Source organism: Rana temporaria, chromosome 8 (genome assembly GCF_905171775.1).
Source record: "Rana temporaria chromosome 8, aRanTem1.1, whole genome shotgun sequence".
In the NCBI taxonomy this organism is placed as follows: Eukaryota; Metazoa; Chordata; class Amphibia; order Anura; family Ranidae; genus Rana; species Rana temporaria.
This window is the reverse complement of record NC_053496.1, coordinates 34,803,696-34,827,767: the sequence shown is the minus strand read 5'-3', so window position 1 is coordinate 34,827,767 and position 24,072 is coordinate 34,803,696. Positions and strand designations below refer to the sequence as shown.

The following is a 24,072-nucleotide window of genomic DNA, read 5'->3' as shown; positions in this document are numbered from 1 at the left end:
TTCTCAAAGTGTTACTAAACCCACAACAGTATAATTAGTTGTTAAACAGTAAAGCATGCTTGTTATACTCACTGTGGGACCTAAGGGGTTAATCCTGCTCATTGTGTAAAAAGGCTGTTTGATCCTGTCTTCTCTGATCCTCCCTTTCTTCCACTTCCCCAAACCATTTTCTGATAGAACAGAGCCTTGGAGACACTCTGCACATGCTCAGTTTGGTGTGTATTGCAAGAGAGATTTTTTTTTGGGGGGAGAGTGCATGTGATCAGCACAGGGCCAATCAGCACTGTCTAGAGTCTAGACCAGGGATCCTCAAACTACGGCCCTCCAGCTGTTGCGGAACTACACATCCCATGAGGCATTGTAAACGTCTGACATTCACAGACATGACTAGGCATGATGGGAATTGTAGTTCCTGAACAACTGGAGGGCCGTAGTTTGAAGATCCCTGGTCTAGACAGTGCTGATTGGCCCTGTGCTGGTCACATGCACTCTCCCCCCCCAAAAAAAAACTCTAGACAAAGGGTCAGGGATCCTGCATCCTCAAAAGACATAAAGAGCAGAATGAAAACTCCTCCTACAAGCTTTAACCAGACACTGATAGAAATCACAAGACTGCTCTATACTGCTGATGAGAAAAGGTATTTAGCAGTTTTTAGATTTAATACAATAATTGCATTCCCATGTTCTGTGTACTGTAGGAGATCAGATATAGTGAATGTCGGCTCCTGGGTTTAGTAACACTGTAAGCATGTCAGGGTGCATTGGCGGCCCATTGAACTTGCCTTTGCACGGCAAAGTAGTAAATGGGTCCTTAATATTTACTAAATAAAAAAGAGAAATTCAAAGGAAGAGTCACTGGTCTCACCTCCAGTCTAGTCCGGTCCACATCCCTTAGGATCTTGTTCCGAGCCCTGTTTGTTACCATCAGCATCTCATAGGGGTGAATCTGGGATAAACCAAGCAAATCATCAGTACTCAAGGACTGTATGATAGAGCAGAACACCCACTTGTGCAGAGGGAGGGCAAGTCATATGTGTGTGGCTGGTAGTATTGGAGGGGTGTCACTGCTGATCTCAGCCACTAGAGGGCAGCATGGAGCAATAGGGTACAGAATACTGTCCCATCACTATTACAGATACTGCTAGGGGTGCAGCCCTCTCCCTAAAGAAACCCCTGAGAATCATGACAGTCCCGGGGCCCCATGCCCTTATCACTTCCCAATTGTTATCGTAAGAACCTTTTGGACCCACAAACCAATTCAATCATGCTATGATGTCATACTGGTCTCAGAACCCCAGAAAACAAGTTAAGGCCTGACTATGGGGCCCAATATTCCGGTAATAAAGAACTGCCAGACATCTTTGTTTAATGAAAACTTTTTCTTGGAATGCCAAGGCCGCCATTGCTGATGTCTCATTCTGAAAAATGATCTGGCTGCTAGGTTGACCCTTTACTTTGCTTTGATTTTTCAAGTCGCTGACCTAGAACAAGCAAGCAGATGAGGATGTCTTCCATTACTCTCATTTCCCTGATGCTTCTGCTGGGTCATTGACTCAAAAAGTATTAAAGCCAGAGAGTAAGAAAAACAGCCAGGAAATATGCATTTTCAGAAGATGTTCAATGAAGGCTCCTGTATTCCTTCCTAGGGAAATTTACATTAAGTCCACCCAAAAAAAAAATATATACAGCAATCCACAGTCTATATGTGCTTTTTAAAGGGCACCTGTCATGAGACATATGGACAACCATTAAAGAGACCTGTCATGTAGGCCTGCTGCCCTACTTCTGAAAATGCTCTTCGCCTAGCTGCCTCTGGCTTCAATTGCAGGGCTGGGACAGGTAAACCAGAGCTCTTAATTTGCATACAACTGGTAAGATACTGAAGCCAGGCAATTGGCACTTTCAGAAGGTGGTCAAGCAGCAGCAGCCTACACGACGGGTCCATTCAAAACGGATTTGCCTGGACTGACACCCCATAATCCAGTGTTTCCCAACACCAGTCCTCAAGGCACACCAACAGGTCATGTTTTCAGGCTTTCCATTATTTTGCACAGGTGATTTGATCAGTTTCACTGCCTTAGTAATTACCATTTCCGAGGGAAATCCTGAAAACATGACCTGTTGGTGTGCCTTGAGGACTGGAGTTGGGAAACACTGCCATAATCTAACCCCAAAAGTGAACATTTCATAATAAAACCTCCTAGCCTGACCCCCTCGGCTACCTTCTCCCCGAGAACCCCCAAAAACAGACGGGGCCCCCTTTCACCAAATCAGAGGAAGTGAAAGCCGAGGCAACCCAAGCGCCATCCATTTCCCCCGTAAGCATCGGCGCCATGTCTTGTAGTGTATAAAGGAGAACTTGCCTTTGGTTCCAACATGTTGGGCATAGAGACACCCCTATCCATTCTCATGGCGGGAACGTGACCATCGGGCAGTGACTATGTGGAGAAACATTCAGAGAAGCACCAGTTACACAGAAGCAGGGAGGGTTCACTGCGCTTCCTAAACACCAGCTCTATGGGTACACATGCATCTACGTGGAAGTCAGGACGAGCGCACAGACAGGTCTACGCACAGAGCGCAAAGGGTTAAGGCAGGAGCTCTGTCACACTGCAGGTAAGCAGGATAAACGACTAGATCCACCTGGAATTGATATTCCAATTTTGGGGTGGCGACTAGCAGGATGGAGCACCCAGTGGTTTCGCACATCTTTCGGGGGACTCCAGCTTTGCTCAGCTGCTGCAGCCATTCTCATCGCTTAGTATGTGCAGCAGGTGGAGTGAGACTCCATTGGGCTATACTTTATGACAGCGGGAAACTCAGGCCTCGTACACACGACAGAGATTCTCGGCAGAATTCACCGAGAAACTCGGTCAAAACCCGGATTCTGCCGAGAATCTCTGTCGTCTGTACAGTTTTGGCTCGATGGAGCCGCCGAGGAACTCGACGAGAAAATAGAGAACATGTTCTCTATTTTCTCGTTGTCCTCGTTCTTCTATGGGAGAAGCCGGCCCGCCGAGCTCCTCGGCGGCTTCATCCCAAAACTCGACGAGGAACTCGACGTGCCAAGCACGTCGAGTTCCTCTGTCGTGTGTACGGGGCCTCAGAGGTACAAAATGATGGAGAAGCCTCTGGATGCGTCCAGCTGCAGCCATTCCACCCAAAATGGAATCATTCTTATTTTGGGTAATATTACTGCTTAAGCATTCAATGTTATCACTGTTGTCTTGTCACACTGTCTGCAGTCTACATGGGCGAGTCAATGGTCTGTCCCCATTTGCAATCATCTTTCAGTTTTCTAATGCTTTATTGTTGCACCAGCACGCCTGCTGCCTTCCTCTGGGGCCCTGGCATGAGTGAGGGGCCCAGGCTTAGCGACGTGAACAATAAAGCTGAAATGTTCTCCCCCTTTACCTGTCCCCAGTGTCTGGAATCAGCCAGGTGGCATCAAAAAGAGGATAACCAGAAGATAAAAGAGGCACCTGTGTGTTATCATGGCACTGCATTGCTCCCAGCCAAGGATGGCACTGCAATGTTACTAGTAAAAGATGGCACTGCATTGCTCCCAGCCAAGAATGGAATTGCACTGCTCAGAGAAAAAAGTCACTGTACTGCTTGCCAGGCCAGGATGGCACTGCACTGCTCCTAGAAAAATATTGTAATGTTTAGCTCCCAGCTATGGATGGCACTGCACTGCTCCTAGCAATAGATGACACAGCGCTGCTGATCACCCAAGAATGGCGCTGCTGACCAGTTAAGGATGGCGTTGTTCTGCTGACCAGGCCAGGATGGCACTGCACTGCTCCTAGCAAAAGATTGTAATGCATAGCTTCCAGCCACGGATGGCACTGAACTGCTCCTAGCAAAAGATGGCACTGCGCTGCTGACCACCCAAGAATGGCACTGCTGACCAGTTAAGGATGGCACTGTTCTGCTGACCAGGCCGGGATGGCACTGCACATTGGGTCAGGATAGCATTGGACTGCTGACCACACCAGGGTGGCACTGCTTCTAGAATTTTTTTTGTAATGCACTGCTCCCACCCACGGATGACACTGCACTGCTCCTAGCAAAAGATGGCACTGAGCTGCTCGCCACCCAAGAATGGCACCGCGGACCAGTCAAGGATGGCGCTGTTCTGCTGACAAGGCCAGGATGGCATTGCACTGCTTATTAGGCCAGGATAGCATTGGACTGCTGTCCACTTCAGGATGGCACTGCACTGCTTCTAGCAAAATATTGTAATGCATATCTCCCAGCCACGGATGGCACTGCTCCTAGTAAAAGATGGCACTGCGCTGCCCGCCACCCAAGAATGGCACCGCTGACCAGTCAAGGATGGCGCTGTTCTGCTGACATGGCCAGGATGGCATTGCATTGCACTGCTTATTAGGCCAGGATAGCATTGGACTGCTGACCAGGCCAGGATGGCACTGCACTGCTCCAAGCAAAAGATGGTACTGTAGTGCTTTAAAGCCAAGAGTGGCACAGCAACCCCAGATGACATTGCACTGCTGACGAACCAAGGGTGGCACTGCGCTGCTCCTAGCAAAATCTGGCACTGCATAGCTTGCAGCTATGGGTGGCACTGCTCCAAGTGAAAGATAGCACTGCATTGCTGTTCAGCCAATAATGTCACTTGACTGCAAGCCAAGGATGGCTCGGCACTGCTACCCAACCACACTGCACTGCTGACCAGCCAAGGATGCCACAGCTCTTCTGATCAACCAAGGATGGCACTGAAATGGTCTCAACCAAGAACGACACTGCATTGCTGCCCAGCCAAGGACGGCACTGCATTGCTATCCAGCCAAGAATGGCATTGCATTGCTGATCAACCTAAGATGGCACTAAACTGGCGATCCATCCAAGGATGGCACTGGACTGCTGATCATCCAAGGATGACACTGCATTGCTGATCCAACAAGGATGACACTGAACTGGTCCCAGCCAAGTGTGGCACTGCACTGTTGCACAACATCACTGAATAATGCACCATCACACAACATTAGACCTATCAGTACTCGATACTTGTCAGCACTGCAGATAACTAATTGGCACTTTTGCTTTGCAGACTTGGGGCCAGATTCTTGTAGAATCTGCGGCGGCGTAGCGTAAGGCATTTACACTACGCCGCCGCAACTTACTGGAGCAAGTGCCGTATTCTCCAAGCACTTGCTCCGTAATTTGCGTCGGCGTAGTGTAATTGGCCCGGCGTAAGGCCGCGTAATTCAAAGGGGGCGGCTTGTATTTAAATTAAGCGCGCCCCCGCGCCAATCGAACTGCGCATGCGCCGGGCTTAAAATAGCCCAGTGCGCATGCTCCAGTTCTCGATGGAAAACGTCAATGACGCCGACGTGGGTGTCATTGACGTAAAGTCGTATTCGCGGACGACTTAGGAAAACGACGTAACCGACGAAACAAGCCGACGCTGACCCGACGCCATACTTAACATGGCATACGACAGACCTACGTAAACTTGCCCCTCATATTAGCAGGGGCAAGTTTACGCTTACGTAAACGTCGTAAATTCTCTGCGTCGTTCGCGCGTACGTTCGGGAATCGTCCTAAATTGCTAATTTACATAAGCGACGGGGAAAACGGCGACACCTAGCGGCGGGAAAAAAAAATGCATTTAAGATCTGACAGCGTAAGAGCCTTACGCTTGTCAGATCTAAGGCCTGGTACACACGATAGGATTGATCCGCGGATACGGTCCTCCGGAAGTAACCGCGGATAAATCCTCTGGTGGATTTGGATCGTTAACATGTACTCACCATCGGATCCAAATCTGCCGCGGAATTCAACCGCGGTGACATGTCGCGCCGTCGCCGCGATGATGACGCGGCGACGTGTGCGACGCTGTCATATAAGGAAATCCACGCATGCGTCGAATCATTACGACGCATGCGAGGGACGGGTTCGGACGGATCGATCCGGTGAGTCTGTACAGACCACCGGATCGATCCGCTGGAGCCGATTCCAGCGGATAGATTTGTTAGCATGCTAACAAATTTTTATCTGCTGGAAATCGGAAATATCCGCAGATAAATATCTGCTGGAACGTACACACCAGGGGATCTATCCGCTGAAACCGATCCGCTGAGATTTTTCGGGGGCCTAAGGGATATCTATGCGTAACTGATTCTAAGAATCAGTCGCATAGATAGGCCGGGCCAGATTAGGACTTACGACGGCGCAAATGGCTTTGCGCCGTCGTAACGCCTTTGAGAATCTGGCCCTTGGAGTTCTGAGTTCATATCCACTCTGCATGGAGTTTGCATCTTTCCTCCCACAATCCAAAGACCTATTGGTAAGTTCACTGAAATCCGTTTAAACTGGCTCCGCAATGTGTACACTAATGAGGAAATAGATGGTGAGCTCCTTTGGTTGCAATGTGTGATATGTACTCTGTGACGCTCTGCATATGTCAGTGCTAGTTATATACATAAATATGAGTAATAGATAAGTAGTGTGAAGCTGCCAAGCAAAGTGCCACTGTGTACTGCAGAGTGAGAGTACATTATACAGTAGATGCTGCTGTAAATCACAGCATTGCAGTGCTCCACCCCGCAACAGCACAGCGCTATCCGGTAAGGAAGCAGCGAGCAAAAGGTTATATTAAACTTTTATATCATATAAGATGATGAGTACAAAGATTACATGATAGCCATAATGATAATCACAGCTGTACTCAGCAGATAACAATGCAAAACACCCAGGTGGAAAGCATCAGATGGAATTGCTCAATCATAGGCTGCATACTATTAGCTCTGGAGCAATGATGTCACTTGTAGTGAAGCTTAATAGCTTCAGCTTCACTGCCCCAGAACGAATACTAGACCTGGGAACCAGAGCAGAATAAGGTATTTTTTTAAAGTGAACCATTCACCAATAAAACAGTGCTAAAAAAGTTCACCAATTACATAACCAATGCTTCCGCCGGGTGTATCATTAGCAGCACTAAGATGAAGAATTGTTATCTCCCGAGTCCAGGTACCGAGCAATGCCCAGGCTGCTGACTCCATCCAAGCTGTCTGCTGTATTGAATTGAAATCACTAATTTTTCACTGCTGACTACTCATGGATTTACTACTCACAAAATGTAGGTAAAAAAGTGAAGTGAATTCTGCATTATTGCCATTCACTAGTTCTGTAATCTTGTCTTACGTGTGAAAGATTAAGAAATCAAACTTACTAGACTGTCAGACTGAAAACAGTGACCATGCAGTGACATAAACACAATGTAAAAGGTTTTTGAGGACAAATAGCTGATACAGTGTCATTCATTTCTATGCATTTCAGCTGCTGTATGCATGAATGTCCCTGGTGTGCCAAACATAAAAATATGATGAATAATAAAAATATATACACACACAATATATATATACATGAAGTATTTATATATATTTACATGAAGTGTTTAATATAAAGTAGTGGCATTTTTAAACACAAAGACAGATGGGGACAGACAGATCATTTCTGGGGACAGACAGACAGAGACATACAGACAGGTATAATTTCTACCCTACTAAAGTACATTCACCAGTGTAAATCTCATACACACCACATGGGGGCAGACTGGAGCAGAGGTTAGGCATATATCACCACACTGCCCCCTTTCAGTATAACATCATAGGGGCGAGGGGGCACCTACCTGAAAATCTGTAGGGGGGGGAAACAGAAAATATAGTCATTAGCTCTCATTATTAATCTCTTTATTATTTTTTTTAACACTGTATACTACTGTACTTTTAAGTGTTTTTATATAGTGCTGCTGCTTACCTCGAACGTCACTGTTTATGTCCCCGTAACTGTCATACTGCGCAAAATCCGTGGACACCGGCTGAAGCAAAAGAGGGAAAAGTCACTGATTTTGTACAGACAGGGAGTTTTCATTTTAAATGAACATTTATTTTATTATGTTCAACATAAAGTAAATATACTATGAATATTAAACATAAAGTATACTTAGGCTGCATTCACACCTGAGCGTTTTGTCGCCTGAAGCGCGATGCTCAAATACGCTAGAGGGGAAAAAATAGATTATGGTTTACATCTGCACGCCAATACGCCTGACGCCTGAAGCTCAAACAAGTTCTGGACCCTTTTTTGTCGCGCGTATCGGGCGGTTTGGGCGTATTTGAGCGTTTCCATTTCCCATAGAAAAGCCCATAGAATAGCGCGACAACGAGCGCTTTGCTACGGGCTTTTCGTCGCTTTAATCAATAGAACTTCTCACCCAGGCAGAAGATTAAAAAAATCTACCAACATAGCAACAAGTGATGAAAAGATGATCATTTTTCCTATTGGCTAAAATAAAAAACGTTGAAGTACAAAAAAGTCGGACAACGCTGTATGCAAACGCGCAAATAAGCATGAATACGCGTGACAAAACACCGGAAAAAAACGCCCGAAAAAACGACCGACGCTCAGGTGTGAATGCAGCCTTAAAGTTAAACATTTCTTTTTACATGTATAGTTGTGGGCGGAGTGGAAAACAGTTAACAATGGTCAAAAGGCCCAAATTGTGTTTTATGTGATTATCAGAATAATAAGAAATCCGGACATCCCCCAAATCAGAGTCTCCAAACATTTCAGTACAATTCAATAAACTTGAGCCAATTAGAACCCCATTTCATCAGAGTCCTCATCAGATGTTCTCCTTATATCAGAGTCCCTATTAGAGTTCCCACTTATAGTACATCAGGATCCCCATCAGAGTTTCCCCTTTCATTAGGGTCTCCATCAGAGTTCCCCCTTACATCAGGCTCCCCATCAAAGTTCCCCCTTACATTAGGGTCCCCATCAGAATTCTCCCTTATATTAGGGTCCCCACCTGAGTCCCCCTTTCATCAGGGTCCCCATCAGAGTACCCCTTTGCATCAGGGTCTCCATCAGAGTTCCCCTTTTCATTAGGGTTCCCATCATAATTCCCCCTTATATTAGGGTCCCCATCTGAGTACCCCTTTACATCAGGGTCTCCACCAGAGTACCCCATAACATCAGGGTCTCCACCAGAGTACCCCCTTACATCAGGGTCTCCACCAGAGTACCACCTTACATCAGGGTCTCCATCAGAGTTCCCTTTTATATCACAATCCCCTTCAGAGTCCCCCTTACATCAGGGTCCCCATCAGAGTTCTTCCTTAAATCAAGTTCTCCATCAGAGTTTCCCCTTACATTAGGGTCTCAATTAGAGTTCCCCCTTACACCAGGGTCTCCATCAGAGTTCCCTCTTATATCAGGGTCCCCATGAGAGTGCCCCTTACATCAGGGTCCCCATCAGAGTTCTTCCTTATATCAGGGTCCCCATCAGAGTCCTCCTAAAATCAAGGTCTCCATCAGAGTTCCCCCTTACATTAGGGTCTCTATTAGAGTTCCTCTGTAAATCAGGGTCTCCATAATGCCGTGTACACACAATCGTTTTTTTTCCCCGATGAAAAAAGTCCGATGGACTTGTGTGTGGGCCCCATTGGACTTTTTTCCATCGGTGTAAAAAAATAGAACATGTTTTAAATTCTTCCGATGGTAAATTCCGATCGTCTGTGTGGAATTCCGTCTGAGAAAAATCCATGCATGCTCAAAATCAAGTCGACGCATGCCCGGAAGCATTGAACTTCATTTTTCTCGGCTCGTTGTAGTGTTTTACGTTGCCGCCTTTTGGACGGTCGGAATTTAGTCTGATGGTGTGTAGGCAAGACTGATGAAAGTCAGCTTCATCGGAAATCCGACGGAAAATTCCATTGGAAATCCGATCATGTTCCCCTGTACACCAGGGTCTCCATCAGAATTCCCCCATACATCAGGGTTCCCATCAGAGTTCCCCTCTTACATTGGAGTGCCGCATAAAATTTTGCAGCAGGCCACATTTAGCCCTCAGGTCACAGTTTGGAGACCCCTGATGTAAAGTATCTACTTGTGTTATTTATATTTTCTCCTTTATACAATAAAATATAATATTTTGTAAGAATCTTTATATCTTCTCACTTGTGTTGTAACCCTGATGAGGTGAGATTGTCTGCACCCCAAAATGTGTTGACTTTCTAATTTTACGGATTATCTTATAAAATACCATTTTGGGACTCTTTGATCATTGGCGGACCATTGGCACCCTCACTGCTTCCTACATAATTGGATTTCTCCAAAGTATCCCCTCCCATTGGGGGTGCTTTGGTACATATGAGCAGCCTCACCAAAGTCAATCAGCTCAATCAATAAGATGGTCTTTTACAAAAATGGATATTAACAATAGGAGATCTAATAATCAGGTTTTTACTGCTGTTTGTGTCCCTGATGGGGAGATTCCTCCTTTCTACTTCTTCTAGTGTCACCAAGACAGAAAGTGATTGGACAGTTTACAGAAAGAAAGAAAAAAAAAAAAAAAAAACAATTGAGACACTTGTTCCAATGACAACTGTCACTTTGGAGACATTTTTCTATTACTTTCTGTTGTATTTCTGGTACAGGAAGTGAATATAAATCTCTTCAATAAGGTATTAATAAAATATATATATATTATAATAATAAATAGAAACTGACCGGGGTTTTAAAGTTGATTTCGTGCATAACCATTTTATTAAAATTGATTCCCCAATAGCAACAAAGAACATAAATCCATGTTGTGTGCACCAGATGCAAAACTATAACCTGAGAGCTGTGGGAGGGCCTAGGAGGCTCCACACATGGCAGATTGCCTGCAGAAAACTACAGGAGGGGGCGGAGCCAAGACCAGTCACCCTGCACAAGGAGAGAGAGCAGCAGTGAGCGGTCTATATTACAGGAAGCTCCTGCCCAGTGGTAACATTTTCACATTGTATTACTGCACAGGCAGGTGGGGGGGTCAGGCAGCTGCTACAGCATTGGGAACATGTTACATGTTCAATAGTTTCTCATTAAATAAATAAGTGTATAAATGAATATATAATTACTGTACTGAAACAGTGATAGTGGTGACAACAACCAATATTGAGTGAATATATATGTGGATGAAGTCCACAAACAAAACCAAACATAACAATATTGAGTCCATCAATATGACTTGTGGATGAATAATGAAGAAGATAAACATATGACCACGTAGATCCTCATAGGCAAACAATCATTCCTTCCAACTAAATATAGATGTGAATGTGCTTACCGGAACAAGTGGATCTACCGGTCAGCGACAGCAGATCATGTAGACATAAGAAATCTCGGGGCAAATCAGCTTGGCTCCGCTGGAAAATGGGAACCATGAACTGAATATATGAAAACCCAGGGCTTTTTTTCAGGGGGAACGTGGGGGAACGCAGTTCCGGCACCTCCTGCACTGAATGTATGTAATGGCAAATGGGTGCTGGGGTGTGCTGGAGGGTCTATTGTCACTGATGGGGGATCTATTTTTGCATGAGGATCTATTGTTGCTGGTAGAGGAACTATTTTTGCTGGGAGGGTCATGCTTGGGGTGGGTGGGGAGTGGAACCAAGGAACATGCTTGGGGGTGGAACCAAGGGAAATGCTTGGGGGTGGGTAGGGGGGAGCTACCAAGGGATATGCTTGGGGGTGGGTAGGGGGGAGGAACCAAGGGACATGCTTTACAGTGGGTAGGTGAGTGGAAGCAAGGGACATGCTTGGGGGTGGGTAGGGGGGAGGAACCAAGGGACATGCTTAGGGGTGGGTAGGGGAGTGGAAGCAAGGGACATGCTTGGGGGTGGGTAGGGGAGTGGAACCAAAGGACATTCTTGGGGGTGGGCAGGGGAGTGGAACCAAGAGACATTCTTGGGGGTGGGTAGGGGAGTGGAAGCAAGGGACATGCTTGGGGGTGGGTAGGGGGGAGGAACCAAGGGACATGCTTGGGGGTGGGTAGGGGAGTGGAACCAAGGGACATTCTTGGGGGGTGGGCAGGGGAGTGGAACCAAGAGACATTCTTAGGGGTGGGTAGGGGAGTGGACCCAAGGGACACGCTTGGGGGTAAGTAGGGAAGTGGAACCAAGGGACATGCTTGGGGGTGGGTAGGGGAGTGGAACCAAGGGACATGCTTGAAGGGTGGGTAGGGCAGTGGAACCAAGGGACAAGCTTGGGGGTGGGTAGGGGAGTGGAACCAAGGGACATGCTTGGGGGTGGGTAGGGGAGTGGAACCAAGGGACATGCTTGGGGGTGGTAAGGGGGGAAGGAACCAAGGGGCATGCTTGGGGGTGGGTAGGGGGTGGAACCAAGGGACATGCTTGGGGATGGAACCAAGGGACATGCTTGGGGGTGGGTAGGGGGTAGAACCAAGGGACATGCTTGGGGGTGGAACCAAGGGACATGCTTGGGGGTGGAACCAAGGGGCATGCTTGAAGGTGGAACCAAGGGGCATGCTTGGCAGTGGGTAGGCGGTGGAGAAAAAAAGCCCTGTGAAAACCAAGGATCCTCAATGATATGGTGATATGGCCCCTTAAAGCGGGAGTTCACCCGAAAAACGATTTTTAACATTAGATTGAGGCTCATTTTGTGAAGGCGAATCGGGTGTTTTTTTTTAAATCGAAGCAGTACTTACCGTTTTAGAGATAGATCTTCTCCGCCGCTTCCGGGTATGGTCTTCGGGACTGGGCGTTCCTATTTGATTGACAGGCTTCCGACGGTCGCATACATCGCGTCACGAGTAGCCGAACGTCGGTGTGGCTCTATACGACGCCTGCGCACCGACGTTCGGCTACTTTCGGAAAATCGTGACGCGCTGTATGCGACCATCGGAAGCCTGTCAATCAAATAGGAACGCCCAGTCCCGAAGACCCATACCCGGAAGTGGCGGAGAAGATCGCTCTCTAAAACGCTAAGTACTGCTTCGATTTGAAAAAAAAAACACCCGATTCCCCTTGACAAAACGAGCCTCAATCTAATATTAAAAATTTAGTTTTTGGGTGAACCTCCACTTTAAGGGGATAAGGCACAACGGAACTAAAAAGCAAGAAGATACTCCCTTCTCCGTCTCCATCTTGAACACACGGCCACCAGCATGAGATTTTCTCCATATCAGACAACACAGGGATACAGTATATATGGTAAAGATGCCCACGCCGGAAAAAAGAAGGGGAGTATCTTCTTGCTTTTTAGTTCCATTGTGCCTTATCCCCTTAAGGGGCCATATCACCATCCCCTCCATCCGTTGGATTTGGGGTGGGCATCTCGGGAGATCCGGTTCACCGTTCCAGGATATCGTTTATCTATGGTCCTTCATTGAAGATCCTTGGTTTTCATATATCCAGTCCATGGTTCCCATTTTCCAGCGAAGCCGAGCTAATTTGCCCCGAGATTTCTTATGTCTACATGATCTGCTGTCACTGACAGGTAGATCCACTTGTTCCGGTAAGAGCATTCACATCTATATTTAGTTGTAAGGAATGATTGTTTGCCTATGAGGATCTACGTGGTCATATGTTTATCTTCTTCATTATTCACCCACAAGTCATATTGATGGACTCAATGGGCCGGATTCAGCAAGAATTTACGACGGCGTATCTATTGATACGCCACGTAAATTCAAAGCTGCGCCAGCGTATCTTCTTTCTGTATTCAGAAAGCAAGATACGCCGAAATTAGGTTAAGATCCGACTGGCGTAAGTCTCTTACCCCGTCGTATCTTAGTTGCATATTTACGCTGGCCGCTAGGTGGCGCTGCCGTCGATTTCAGCGTAGAATATGCAAATGAGCTGGATACGCCGATTCAGAAACGTACGTGCGCCCGGCGGATTTTTTTACGTCGTTTGCGTAAGGCTTTTTCCGGCGTAACGTTACTCCTGCTATATGAGGCATAGCCAATGTTAAGTATGGACGTCGTTCCCGCGTCGAATTTTGAAAATTTTACGTCTTTTGCGTAAGTCGTTCGCGAATAGGGCTTTGCGTAAATTACGTTCACGTCGAAAGCATTGACTATTTGCGACGTGATTAGGAGCATGCGCACTGGGATACGTTCACGGCCGGCGCATGCGCCGTTCGTGAGAAACGTAATTTACGCGGGTCATGTTTTATTTACATAAAACACGCCCACCTCTTGACAATTTGAATTCAGCGCGCTTACGCCGACAGATGTACGCTACCCAGCCGTAACTTAGGGCGCACGTTCTTTGTGAATCCAGCCCCAGCCTCACTAAGTTACGGCGGCGTAGCGTATCTGAGATACGCTACGCCCGCACAAACTTACGGCGGGCTTTCTGAATCTAGCCCAATATTGTTATGTTTGGTTTTGTTTGTGGACTTCATCCACATATATATTCACTTAATATTGGTTGTTGTCACCACTATCACTGTTTCAGTACAGTGATTATATATTCATTTATACAGTTATTTATTTAATGAGAAACTATTGTTTCTATTGCACCACTAGCGATACATTTTTCTTTACATCACTATTCTATTGTTGTCACATTGTTGTGTAGCAGCTGTTCCTTAGTTTATTCATTTTAATTTAGATCAGCGCAATATTTTCCCCCTTTTTCGCATGTTACATGTTCCACCTTAAAAATGGGTGTAACATGTCCTTAGAAGTGAACTTATCCTTTACGTGCACGACTTTAAGATGCCATATAAACCATACTGCAGTTTGATGATTCAGGGTCAAGGTTTGGGATCACAAGCTGAGATCTACATAACAAAGCTGAACTCCGGCCTTTTTGGTATCTGTGAAGTCTACCCTAACCAGTGGTAAAAATAGTTTATGGAGGCGGTGAAGAAATGGGTCACACGGAACATTGACCGGAGCATGCTGTGAGCTGACATTTCACAGGAAGGTCTGGCTGTCCTCATAGGAAAGTTATAGCTTGTTAGTATAAATATTACATAAAAGTCAATGTAGATCCCATGCCTGCCTAATCACCTCTAATTAGCTACATTGTATCAATATGTAAACACACTTCCTCTTGTATAATGATGCCAGTCGGTTAACTCCTTCCTGTCAGCCCTTTAAAGTGGAGGTTCACCCTAAAACAATTATATAACATTACATCCAGCATACTTGCGACATGAACAGTATGCTGGTATTTTTCTTTTCTCCGCCGTACATACCGTTATATTGTTATTTTCCCCCCTGGCTTCCGGGTTCTGATTTCCGCAGAACTGGGCGTTCCTATTCAGGAGGAAGATGATTGACGTCTGGTGAAAAACTTCCCAAGGCGCATAAGGTGCGTCACCAGTTTTCCGTAAATAGCCGACCTGCGAGTCGACTCTATACGGCGCCTGCGCCCGCCGTGTTGAGCTAACTGCGCAGGCGCCATATAGAGCCGACTCGCAGGTCGGCTATTTACGGAAAACTGGAGACGCGCCTTATGCCCCTTGGGAAGTTTTTCACCAGACGTCAATCATCTACCTCCTAAATAGAAACCCCCAGTCCCGCGGGAATCAGAACCCGGAAGCCGGGGGGAAAATAACAATATAACGGTATGTACCGCGGAAAAAAAAAAAAAAATAGCGGCATACTGTTCATGTCGCAAGTATGCTGGATGTAATGTTGCATAATTGTTTTAGGGTGAACCTCCACTTTAAGTGGGTTGTAATGCCCGTTTTGTGGCATGGCTTCTGTATCTTGTGCAGTGGCGTTGCTATGGGGGGTGCGGCCGTCACCTGGGTGACAGTCACAGATGGGTGATAGCATCCCAAGGGTCCTGGGTCCCGGAAGCAGGTATTTTTTCAGCCAGAACACACTCATTGAGCACTGGTGTCTATTGGGGAACCAAGCCTGTACTGGGGGAGTCTATACTGATGGAGGGGGTCTGTACTGAGGGGGGGGGGGGTCTATACTGATGGAGGGGATCTATACTGAGAAAGGGGGTCTGTACTGAGGGAGGCTGTACTTAGTAGAGGGGGGTCTGTTTAGGCATGTTTTTCCCCCACTTCAGCTCCTCTAATCAACGCGCTGGTGGTGCATTCTTTTTTTCTTCTAATATGCTTGAAAATGCCTATGTGTCCATGGACACATAGGGGTTCATTTACTAAAGGGAAAAAAGTTGCTCCAGAGCTTAGTAAATGAGCAGAAACTCGTCTGACTTCCATCATCCAATCATGTGCAAGCAAAAAAGGGGTGTTTTTTTTCCCTTGCACGTGATTGGGTAGCACATTTATTAAGCTCTGGAGAAAATGCACTTTTAGAGGGCAAGTGCGCTTTGCAAAGTGCACAGTCTATTTATTTACCTTTAGTAAATCAAACCCATAGGCTAATATAGATGTGCATTTACAGGCAGAAAAAAAGAAAATGCCAAACGCTCGTAAAAGTGGCGATTGTTACGCCCTGTGTGCATGAGGCCTTAATCAAACAGGGATCAGGTGCTGATACCTTCCTGATTGGCCTCAGTCCTAGTCTGCAGTTTCAGATTGCAGAAAAGCAGAATGTAAACAATGCAATGTTTACACTTGTTTGGAATGGGGTCTATCATTGATGGCAGCCAGAGAGTCTATTAATGCTGGCTATGCAGAGATCTGTTGATGCTGCCGGGAGTCTATTGTTGCTGGGGGGAAATTTTGTTGTGGGTTGTGCATTGTTGCTAGGGGATCTATTTTACTGTTTTTCTCGATATCATTACCAAATTCCATACAAATTACTTAGCACCACAAAATGATACTTTGTTCAATATTGTCTAAAAGGGGTGGTCCTGGGAGGTGGGTAGGGGTGGAGAAAAGGGGTGACTTGGAAAGGGGGAGTTCCTGCACCTATTGTCTGAGAAAAAAAAAATGATATTTATAATTCTAATAGGTAAAGTGCCAACTTCTCAAAAACAGGGCATTGTTAAGTAAACTATTATGAAACACGCAAGCTATTCACATGAATTCTTCTTACCCGGTGGAGGCCGTTCCGACCGTACCCTGGAAGAGAGGACGTCTTGGATACATCGGTGTGGAGAGCTGCAGTGAGAATCATTATTCTTAAGTATTTGTGAGTCATCTTTTGTGCAGAAAATGTTAAAAAAAAAAAAAATTTAAACAAAAAGTTATCTGCAAAACAACTTTTCAATAAAAAATTAACAAAAGCATTAACATTTTTGGAATAAATAAAAAAAAGTTTTTGTAGAACATTGAGGGGAGAAGGGGGAGAGCTACAATGTCTTATAATGTCTCGGTATAAATTCCATGTATCAGCACATCAGTCTAAGTATATCTAGTTTATCACATTCATCCGGACTTGGGCCCAGATTCTCAAAGGGCTTACGACGGCGCAACGCAATGTGCGCCGTCGTAAGTCCTAATCTGGGCCGTCGTATCTATGCGACTGCTTTAGAATCAGTTACGCATAGATAACCATTAGATCCGACAGGCGTAAGGCTCTTACGCTGTCGGATCTTAAATGCAATTTTTTTTTTGCCGCTAGGTGTCGCCTCCGTCGTTTCCCCCGTCGAGTATGCAGTGAAGTTACGACGTTTACGTTAGATTTGCGACGCGTAAAGTTGCCCCTGCTATATGAGGGGCAACCAATGTTAAGCATGGCCGTCGTCCGTTTGCGTAAGTCGTCCGTGAATGGGGCTGGACGCCATTTACACTCACGTCGAAACCAATGACGTCCTTGCGACGTCATTTAGCGCAATGCACGTCGGGAAATTTTGGGGAGGGCGCATGCGCAGTACGTTCGGCGCGGGAACGCGCCTTATTTAAATGCTCCACGCCCCCTACCCGGCTCATTTGAATTAGGCGGGCTTGCGCCGGGGGATTTACGCTATGCGTAAATAGACACCACAGACACACTCCTAAATCTTGTGCACAGCCTTCCCAGAAGAGTTGAATTTGTTATAGCTGCAAAGGGTGGGCCAACTCAATACTAAATCCTACGGACTAAGACTGGGATGCCAGTAAAGTTCATGTGCGTGTAAAGGCAGGCGTCCCAATACTTTTGGTAATATAGTGTATATTATGACCTGGATAAAAGAGAACCTTTAGGCCCCTTGCACACTGGGGCGTTTTTCATGCGGTACAGCGCTAAAAATAGCGCTGCTATACCGCATGAAAAAACCTGCCCTGTAGTGTTCAATGTGAAAGCCCGAAGGCTTTCACATTGAAGCGGTGCGCTAGCAGGAGCGCACCAAAAGTCCTGCTAGCCGCATCTTTACCGCGGTATAGGAGCGGTGTGTTCACCGCTCCTATACCGCGCCTTTCCATTGAAATCAATGGGAAAGCGCGGTAATACCGCCCGCAACGCGGGCGGTATTACCTCACGCCTCAGTGTGAAAGCAGCCTAACAGACAATCTAAATATAAAAATAAAATAAGAGCGCACAGAACTGAACGGCGACTTACAAGAGAGGACCGAGGGGTCGTATCGGCCGGCAGAGTGCGGTCTCTCTCGGCTCTCCTTCTCCTCCTTCAGTATCAGCTGACCCAGACCTGAATTCAGCTAAAAATGAAACCACATCAGACATCAGTTATGAAAACAGTTGTAAATAGTTGATAATGTTCTGGAAACATTCATAGAAGATGTAACTGTAACTGTAGATCTGCTACTATATAACAAGAGCCATTTATAGCAGTGAATCAATTCTGCTACAAATTACAAATGCCAATGATTAACAGCGATTTATTGCTAGCATATAGGTTACTGGCTATTTGTTGCTGCTTCAAGTTACACATATATATATATATATATATATATATATATATATATATATATATATATATATATATATATATATATATATATGTATATATATTTAGCAGAGCATCTAGAGAATAACATGGCGATTGTTGCAATATTTTATGTCACACGGTGTTTGTGCAGCAGTGTTTTAAACGCAACTTTTTTGGGAAAAGACACTTTCATGAATTAAAAAAATATATGAAAAAGTAAAGTTCAATTTTTTTGTAAAATGTGAAAGATGATGTTACACCGAGTAAATAGATACCAAACATGTCGCGCTGTATAATTGCACGCACTCGTGGAATGGCGAAAAACTACGGTACCTAAAAATCTCCATAGGCCACGTTTTATTTTATTTTTACGGTCATCAGGTTAGAGTTACAGGGAAGGTCTATGGCTAGAATTATTGCTCTCACTCTGACGATCGCGGCGATACCTCACATGTGTGATTTGAACACCGTTTACATATGCGGGCGCGACTTCCGTATGCGTTTTCTTTGCTGTGCGAGCTCGCGGGGACGGGGGTGCTTTAAACATTTTTTTTCTTATTTATTTTTACAAAATGAAATGGTGTTTAAAAAAAATAATAATAATTTTGTTCACTTTTATTGCTGTCGCAAGGAATGTAAACATCCCTTGTGACAGTAATAGGTGGTGACAGGTACTCTTTATGGAGAGATCGGAGGTCTAAAGGACCCCCAATCCCTCCTTTGCACTTCAAAGTATTCAGATCGCCAAAAACGGCGATTCTGAATACTGATGTCTTTTTTTAAAACCGGCGCCATTGGCAGCCGAGTAAACAGGAAGTGACGTTGTGACGTGTTTACATTAAAGAGATCGAAGCCGTTCGCGGATTCGTTTCAGTCTCTCTCTAGGCACTGGAGGCGGCGGCTCGTAGATCGGGTCTCCCGGTGAGACGGAAGGCCCGGTAAGAGCGCCGGAGGCGGCGCGCGCGGGGGGGATGTCCCTTCTTGCTCATCCAAAATAACAACCAAGCGCATTTTAGCCGCATCGGTTGTTATCCCTGGAAAGTCAATCGCCGGCTCTAAAAAATTGTATCGGGATGATTCCTGCAGCTGCGGGCATCATCCCGGTATAACCCCTGTGACAAGAAGTCAGGTAAATCTGTGGGTGTTGTCACAAACGGACATACATTTCTGCCTTGTTTAGACAATACACCAATTGTTATTAGGCGTCGGCTGCAAATGTAGCCAGAAATGGTCTAAGGGCGTTGGAAGACTTCAGCTGTTCAGAATGAGGCAATTAAGGCCTATATAAGTAGTCCAGAGGATTACCACTGATTTGCTGCATTCTGAGGCTTTCTGAGTGAAAGAGAGCAGTACTGAAAGTCTTCTGAGGAGGTGAGGAGAGGATTGATTTTTCTGTGTGATAAAAATCAAAAGACTATTTTTTTTCTGCTGTATGACCAGCACTGTCTACCCAGCAGTAGGATGTGCTAGACTCCATAGATAGGTTCCTGTGTGGAAGGTAGACGCCCCAAATGGCCAGGGTTTATTTTATGTTTGATTTTGTTTATGCTGTTTGGATGCTTGCACTTGTTTCCAGCAAGATGGAAGAATAAACCAAAATCTTTGTTTTCAACAGTCTTCGACTGCCTGTCTGTATAAATTCAGTGTGTGGTGAACCCATCCAAGGGGTCACACACCCCGCTACAGAGCTAACCCCTTACACCCCCGAAAGCCGAAGAAGCATATGTGCGTACGCTCGGCGACAATGGGGGTTAAAGGCTAAGTTCACTGTTTTTTTTCTTTTAAATACCAGCTCCCCTATGTATCAATATTATTAGTATTTGTTACTTCTTTTGCAAAAATAAAACAGGTTTCCATTAATTCTACAACACTTTACCTCACTCTCTTCATGGCTGTTTAAACACACTGCTTCATTACTTCTGCCTTACTTCCTGGTCAGACTTCAGGTCGTGACACAGGAAGGAGTTGACACAGCCACAGCCTTATACACAGATTATTTAATTTTCTATACTAGTTGGGCTAGATTCAGATATAATGGTCTATCTGTCCGCCTCGGCGTAACGTATCATAGATACGTTACGCCGCCGTAATTTAGGGCGCAAGTTCTGTATTCAGAAACAACTTGCGCCCTTAGTTACGGCGGCGTAACGTATCTGTGTCGGCGTAAGCCCGCCTAATTCAAATGTGGATGATGTGGGCGTGTTTTATGTATATTAACTGTGACCCCGCGTATTTGACATTTTTTACGAACGGCGCATGCGTCGTTTGTGAAAAAATCCCAGTGTGCATGCTCGAAATTCTGCCGCATTACTTTCGACGTGAACGTAAATTACGTCCAGCCCTATTCGCAAACGACGTAAAATTTTCAAAACTCGACGCGGGAACGATGGCCATACTTAACATAGGATATGCCTCATATAGCAGGGGTAACTATACGCTGAAAAAAGCCTAACGTAAACTACGTAAAAAAATGCGCCGGCCGGACGTACGTTTCTGAATCGGCGTATCTAGCTCATTTGCATATTCCTCACGTAAATCTATGGAAGCACCACCAAGCGGCCAGCGTAAATATGCAGCCTAAGATACGACGGTTTAAAACACTTACGCCGGTCGGATCTTAGGGAAATCTACGCGTAACTGATTCTATGAATCAGGCGCATAGATACGACCGGCTGGACTCAGAGATACGCCGGCGTATCTCCTCTCTGAATCTAGCCCGTTGTATTTATTTATTTTAGAAGAGATTAAAGTAGAACTTTGAGTAAGGGAGAGTTATAACTCAGATTTTTTTTTCACCATCTGTGTCCCATTGCAAAGATTTCCTTTCACTTTGTGACCCATAGAGAAACAGGAAGTGAGAGGAAATCCTTGCAAATGAAGGGAATTCCTTGGGGACCCCCCAGGTCACCAGAACTAGTATCCCCATTGGAAGATTTCCCCTCTAACCTTTCTGGGGATAACCCAAAACTTGGCATTTTCTTTCACTTTGACTCTCAATAATAATGGTAAACAGGACAAATAGAGAATCTCCTAATGGGGGCAAAGACAGCAATAAAAACCGACAGATGTTATAATCCCTCTGCATCCGTCCAAAACGTAGTTATAAGTTACACTTTAAGCAATCGATTTACATTGGCTCTCTCACCTTCATTAACTGCTCTTCCTGCAGCTGGCGACGTTTTAACAGTTCCTCGTCCTCTTCATCCCGGCCGCTGGACCGCCTCCTGGGGTCACCTAATCCCCGAAAATAAGATGACAATGAACTTTCTAATATAGTTACTGTGCGGTTATCCCACAGTGGTCCAGCCTGCTTATTGACAAGGAATTGGGACGGCCCCCTTCCATTGGCTGAGAGCGCTGATCGCATGCTGCTTTGCAGACCATTTTCGGTCATGCCCCTTCGACAGAAGCCGGACGAACGCTGTCGAACCGGCTGCCGCACACATGGGCCGAATGCTGCCGGTTCAATAGAAACCGCCTGATATTCAGCCTGTGTGTATGGCCCATAAGTGTAAGTTCTGTCTGCTGCTTCATTCCTCTGCTATCAGTATGAATCACTTCTGACAAGTTTTCCTGACACCAAGAGAAAAAAGGTAACATGGGAGGAAGCTCCAGCACACAGCCTGTGACTGACAGTCTCAGCTCTGTTCCTATGTGCCGTGTGAAGGGAGGTGTGTCTCTTCCATCCAATCAGTTCTCAGAGCACTCCCTACTGAGCTGTAAATTCTGGACTTTGAATGGATGTAGAGAAGAAAAGACAGCAGATAAACAATGTACAACTTATGTAGATTTGTTTCATCTCTTTGTATCACCTGAGGCCAATCACAGCACTGGGTATATGTCAGGGTTTACAGCCACTTTAAAACACATAAGAATATTCAATTAAAATAGGCTAAATACAATTCAGGTGCAATAAAACAAAAATTAGTTCAATGTCTTAAAGGGGAGTTCCAGCCAATAATTATGTTTATTAAAAGTCAGCAGCTACAAAAAGTGTAGCTGCTGGCTTTTAATAAACAGACACTTACCTGCTCCAGCGTTCCAGCGGCGCGCCGGCCGGGGCTCCGCTCCCCTCCTCCCTGGCCGGCGTCTTCATTGTCACTGTGGGCACCCGGCCGTGACAGCTTTTGGCTTCACGGCCGGGTGCCCACTGCGCATGCGTGCGCGGGCCGGCGCTGCGCCGTTTGATTGGACAGGCGATCGCCTAGGACCTGTCACGTGTCCTAGGCGATCGCTTACAGGGAGGGGCTGCCAAAAGGCGATTAAGCTTAATCGCCTTTGCAGCCCCTCGGCGGAAGGAGGAAGTGGGACAGGAAGTCCCCTTCTCCTGAAGCCCCCACTCCCCCCCCCAAAAAAAATGACATGCCAAATGTGGCATGTAAGGGGGTGAGGAGTGGGATAAGCGGAAGTTCCACTTTTTGTTGGAACTCCGCTTTAAAGTCTATTTTCTTTAGAAAGCAGCCACAGCTTGGGAAGAAAAGCCTTTCTCGTGCCAGCATGCTGCAAATGAGGGACCCTTGCTCTCTTTGTGAAAGCAGTGGTCTCTCTGCAGAGGTGTGACATGCCCCCTGCTGAGTCACAGCTATAGCTCTACAATCTGCAATGGTCATGCTCCCTGCTGCTTTGAGATCTCTAGCTCTGACCTCTGCAAAGAGACCACTGCTTCCAAACACACTGCAAGATCCTTCTCTGCAGCATGCTGGCAGGGGGACAGGCTCTCCTACTCAGACTGTGGCTACTTTTTAAAGGCAATTGTAAAGCTTACACACATCTAAATTTTGATGCATCTGGAACATATTTAGCTGATTTAATAAGAACGTTTACTCGGGCTTAAACAGAGCGCATTCTGTATCAACTCATATGCCGGAAACTGAGATCTGACAGATCCACTTGAAATGATGCTTATTTATGAAGACTTATTAGGCCTTAGGATGCATAATACAGAGGGGCGATTGTTCCGGGACAGCCGAGTGTCACTGTATTGGGGATACGCTGCAGATGGTAAATCCGGCTACCATGTGACACATGCCTGGGACCCCAGAGGCTGAAAACACAACATGTAGGATGCTAAATGAAGTGCCTTCTAGATCAATGTGGATATTGTGTCTGGAATGATATATATAGATATATAGTCACACGGAGTGAGACCCTCCATTGGCAACAGACAGCTGTAGATGAGGACTCGGGGAGGGAGTGCATATAAAGCCTGTACTGTGTGCTGCACTGCCATTCATTTAGAACGGCACCCAACATAGATCTACAGTAGCAGGCATTGAACTAAAGCTGCAACGCACCACAACACACACGCCATGCGTTGTGGTGAGCTGTGTTCCTAAAAAAAGTCATGTCTGTTTGGCAGGCCCTTCATAATGAATGAGTCTCCTTAACCACTTAAGCCCCCCGGACCATTTGGCTGGCCAAAGACCGGGCCACTTTTTGCGCGATTCGGCACTGCGTTGCTTTAACTGACAATTGCGCGGTCGTGCGACGTGGCTCCCAAACAAAACTG

The 24,072-nt window shown here is 45.9% G+C and overlaps 1 protein-coding gene across 22 annotated transcripts in view; it reads right to left on the bottom strand.

The window, feature by feature from the left end:
* ABLIM1 (actin binding LIM protein 1) overlaps positions 1–24,072 on the bottom strand; it is a 297,962-nt gene that overhangs the window by 6,317 nt on the left and 267,573 nt on the right. For 19 of the 22 annotated variants that reach the window (XM_040361545.1, XM_040361549.1, XM_040361556.1 and 16 more), the window contains 7 exons: positions 21,709–21,797; positions 18,237–18,333; positions 16,790–16,854; positions 7,786–7,846; positions 7,658–7,665; positions 2,364–2,438; positions 866–946 (listed from right to left, as the gene is read on the bottom strand). In XM_040361545.1, coding sequence (XP_040217479.1) covers positions 866–946; positions 2,364–2,438; positions 7,658–7,665; positions 7,786–7,846; positions 16,790–16,854; positions 18,237–18,333; positions 21,709–21,797 — 476 coding nt within the window. The remainder of the gene's footprint in view (positions 1–865; positions 947–2,363; positions 2,439–7,657; positions 7,666–7,785; positions 7,847–16,789; positions 16,855–18,236; positions 18,334–21,708; positions 21,798–24,072) is intronic. The other 3 variants (XM_040361543.1, XM_040361546.1, XM_040361554.1) reach the window with 3 other exon arrangements.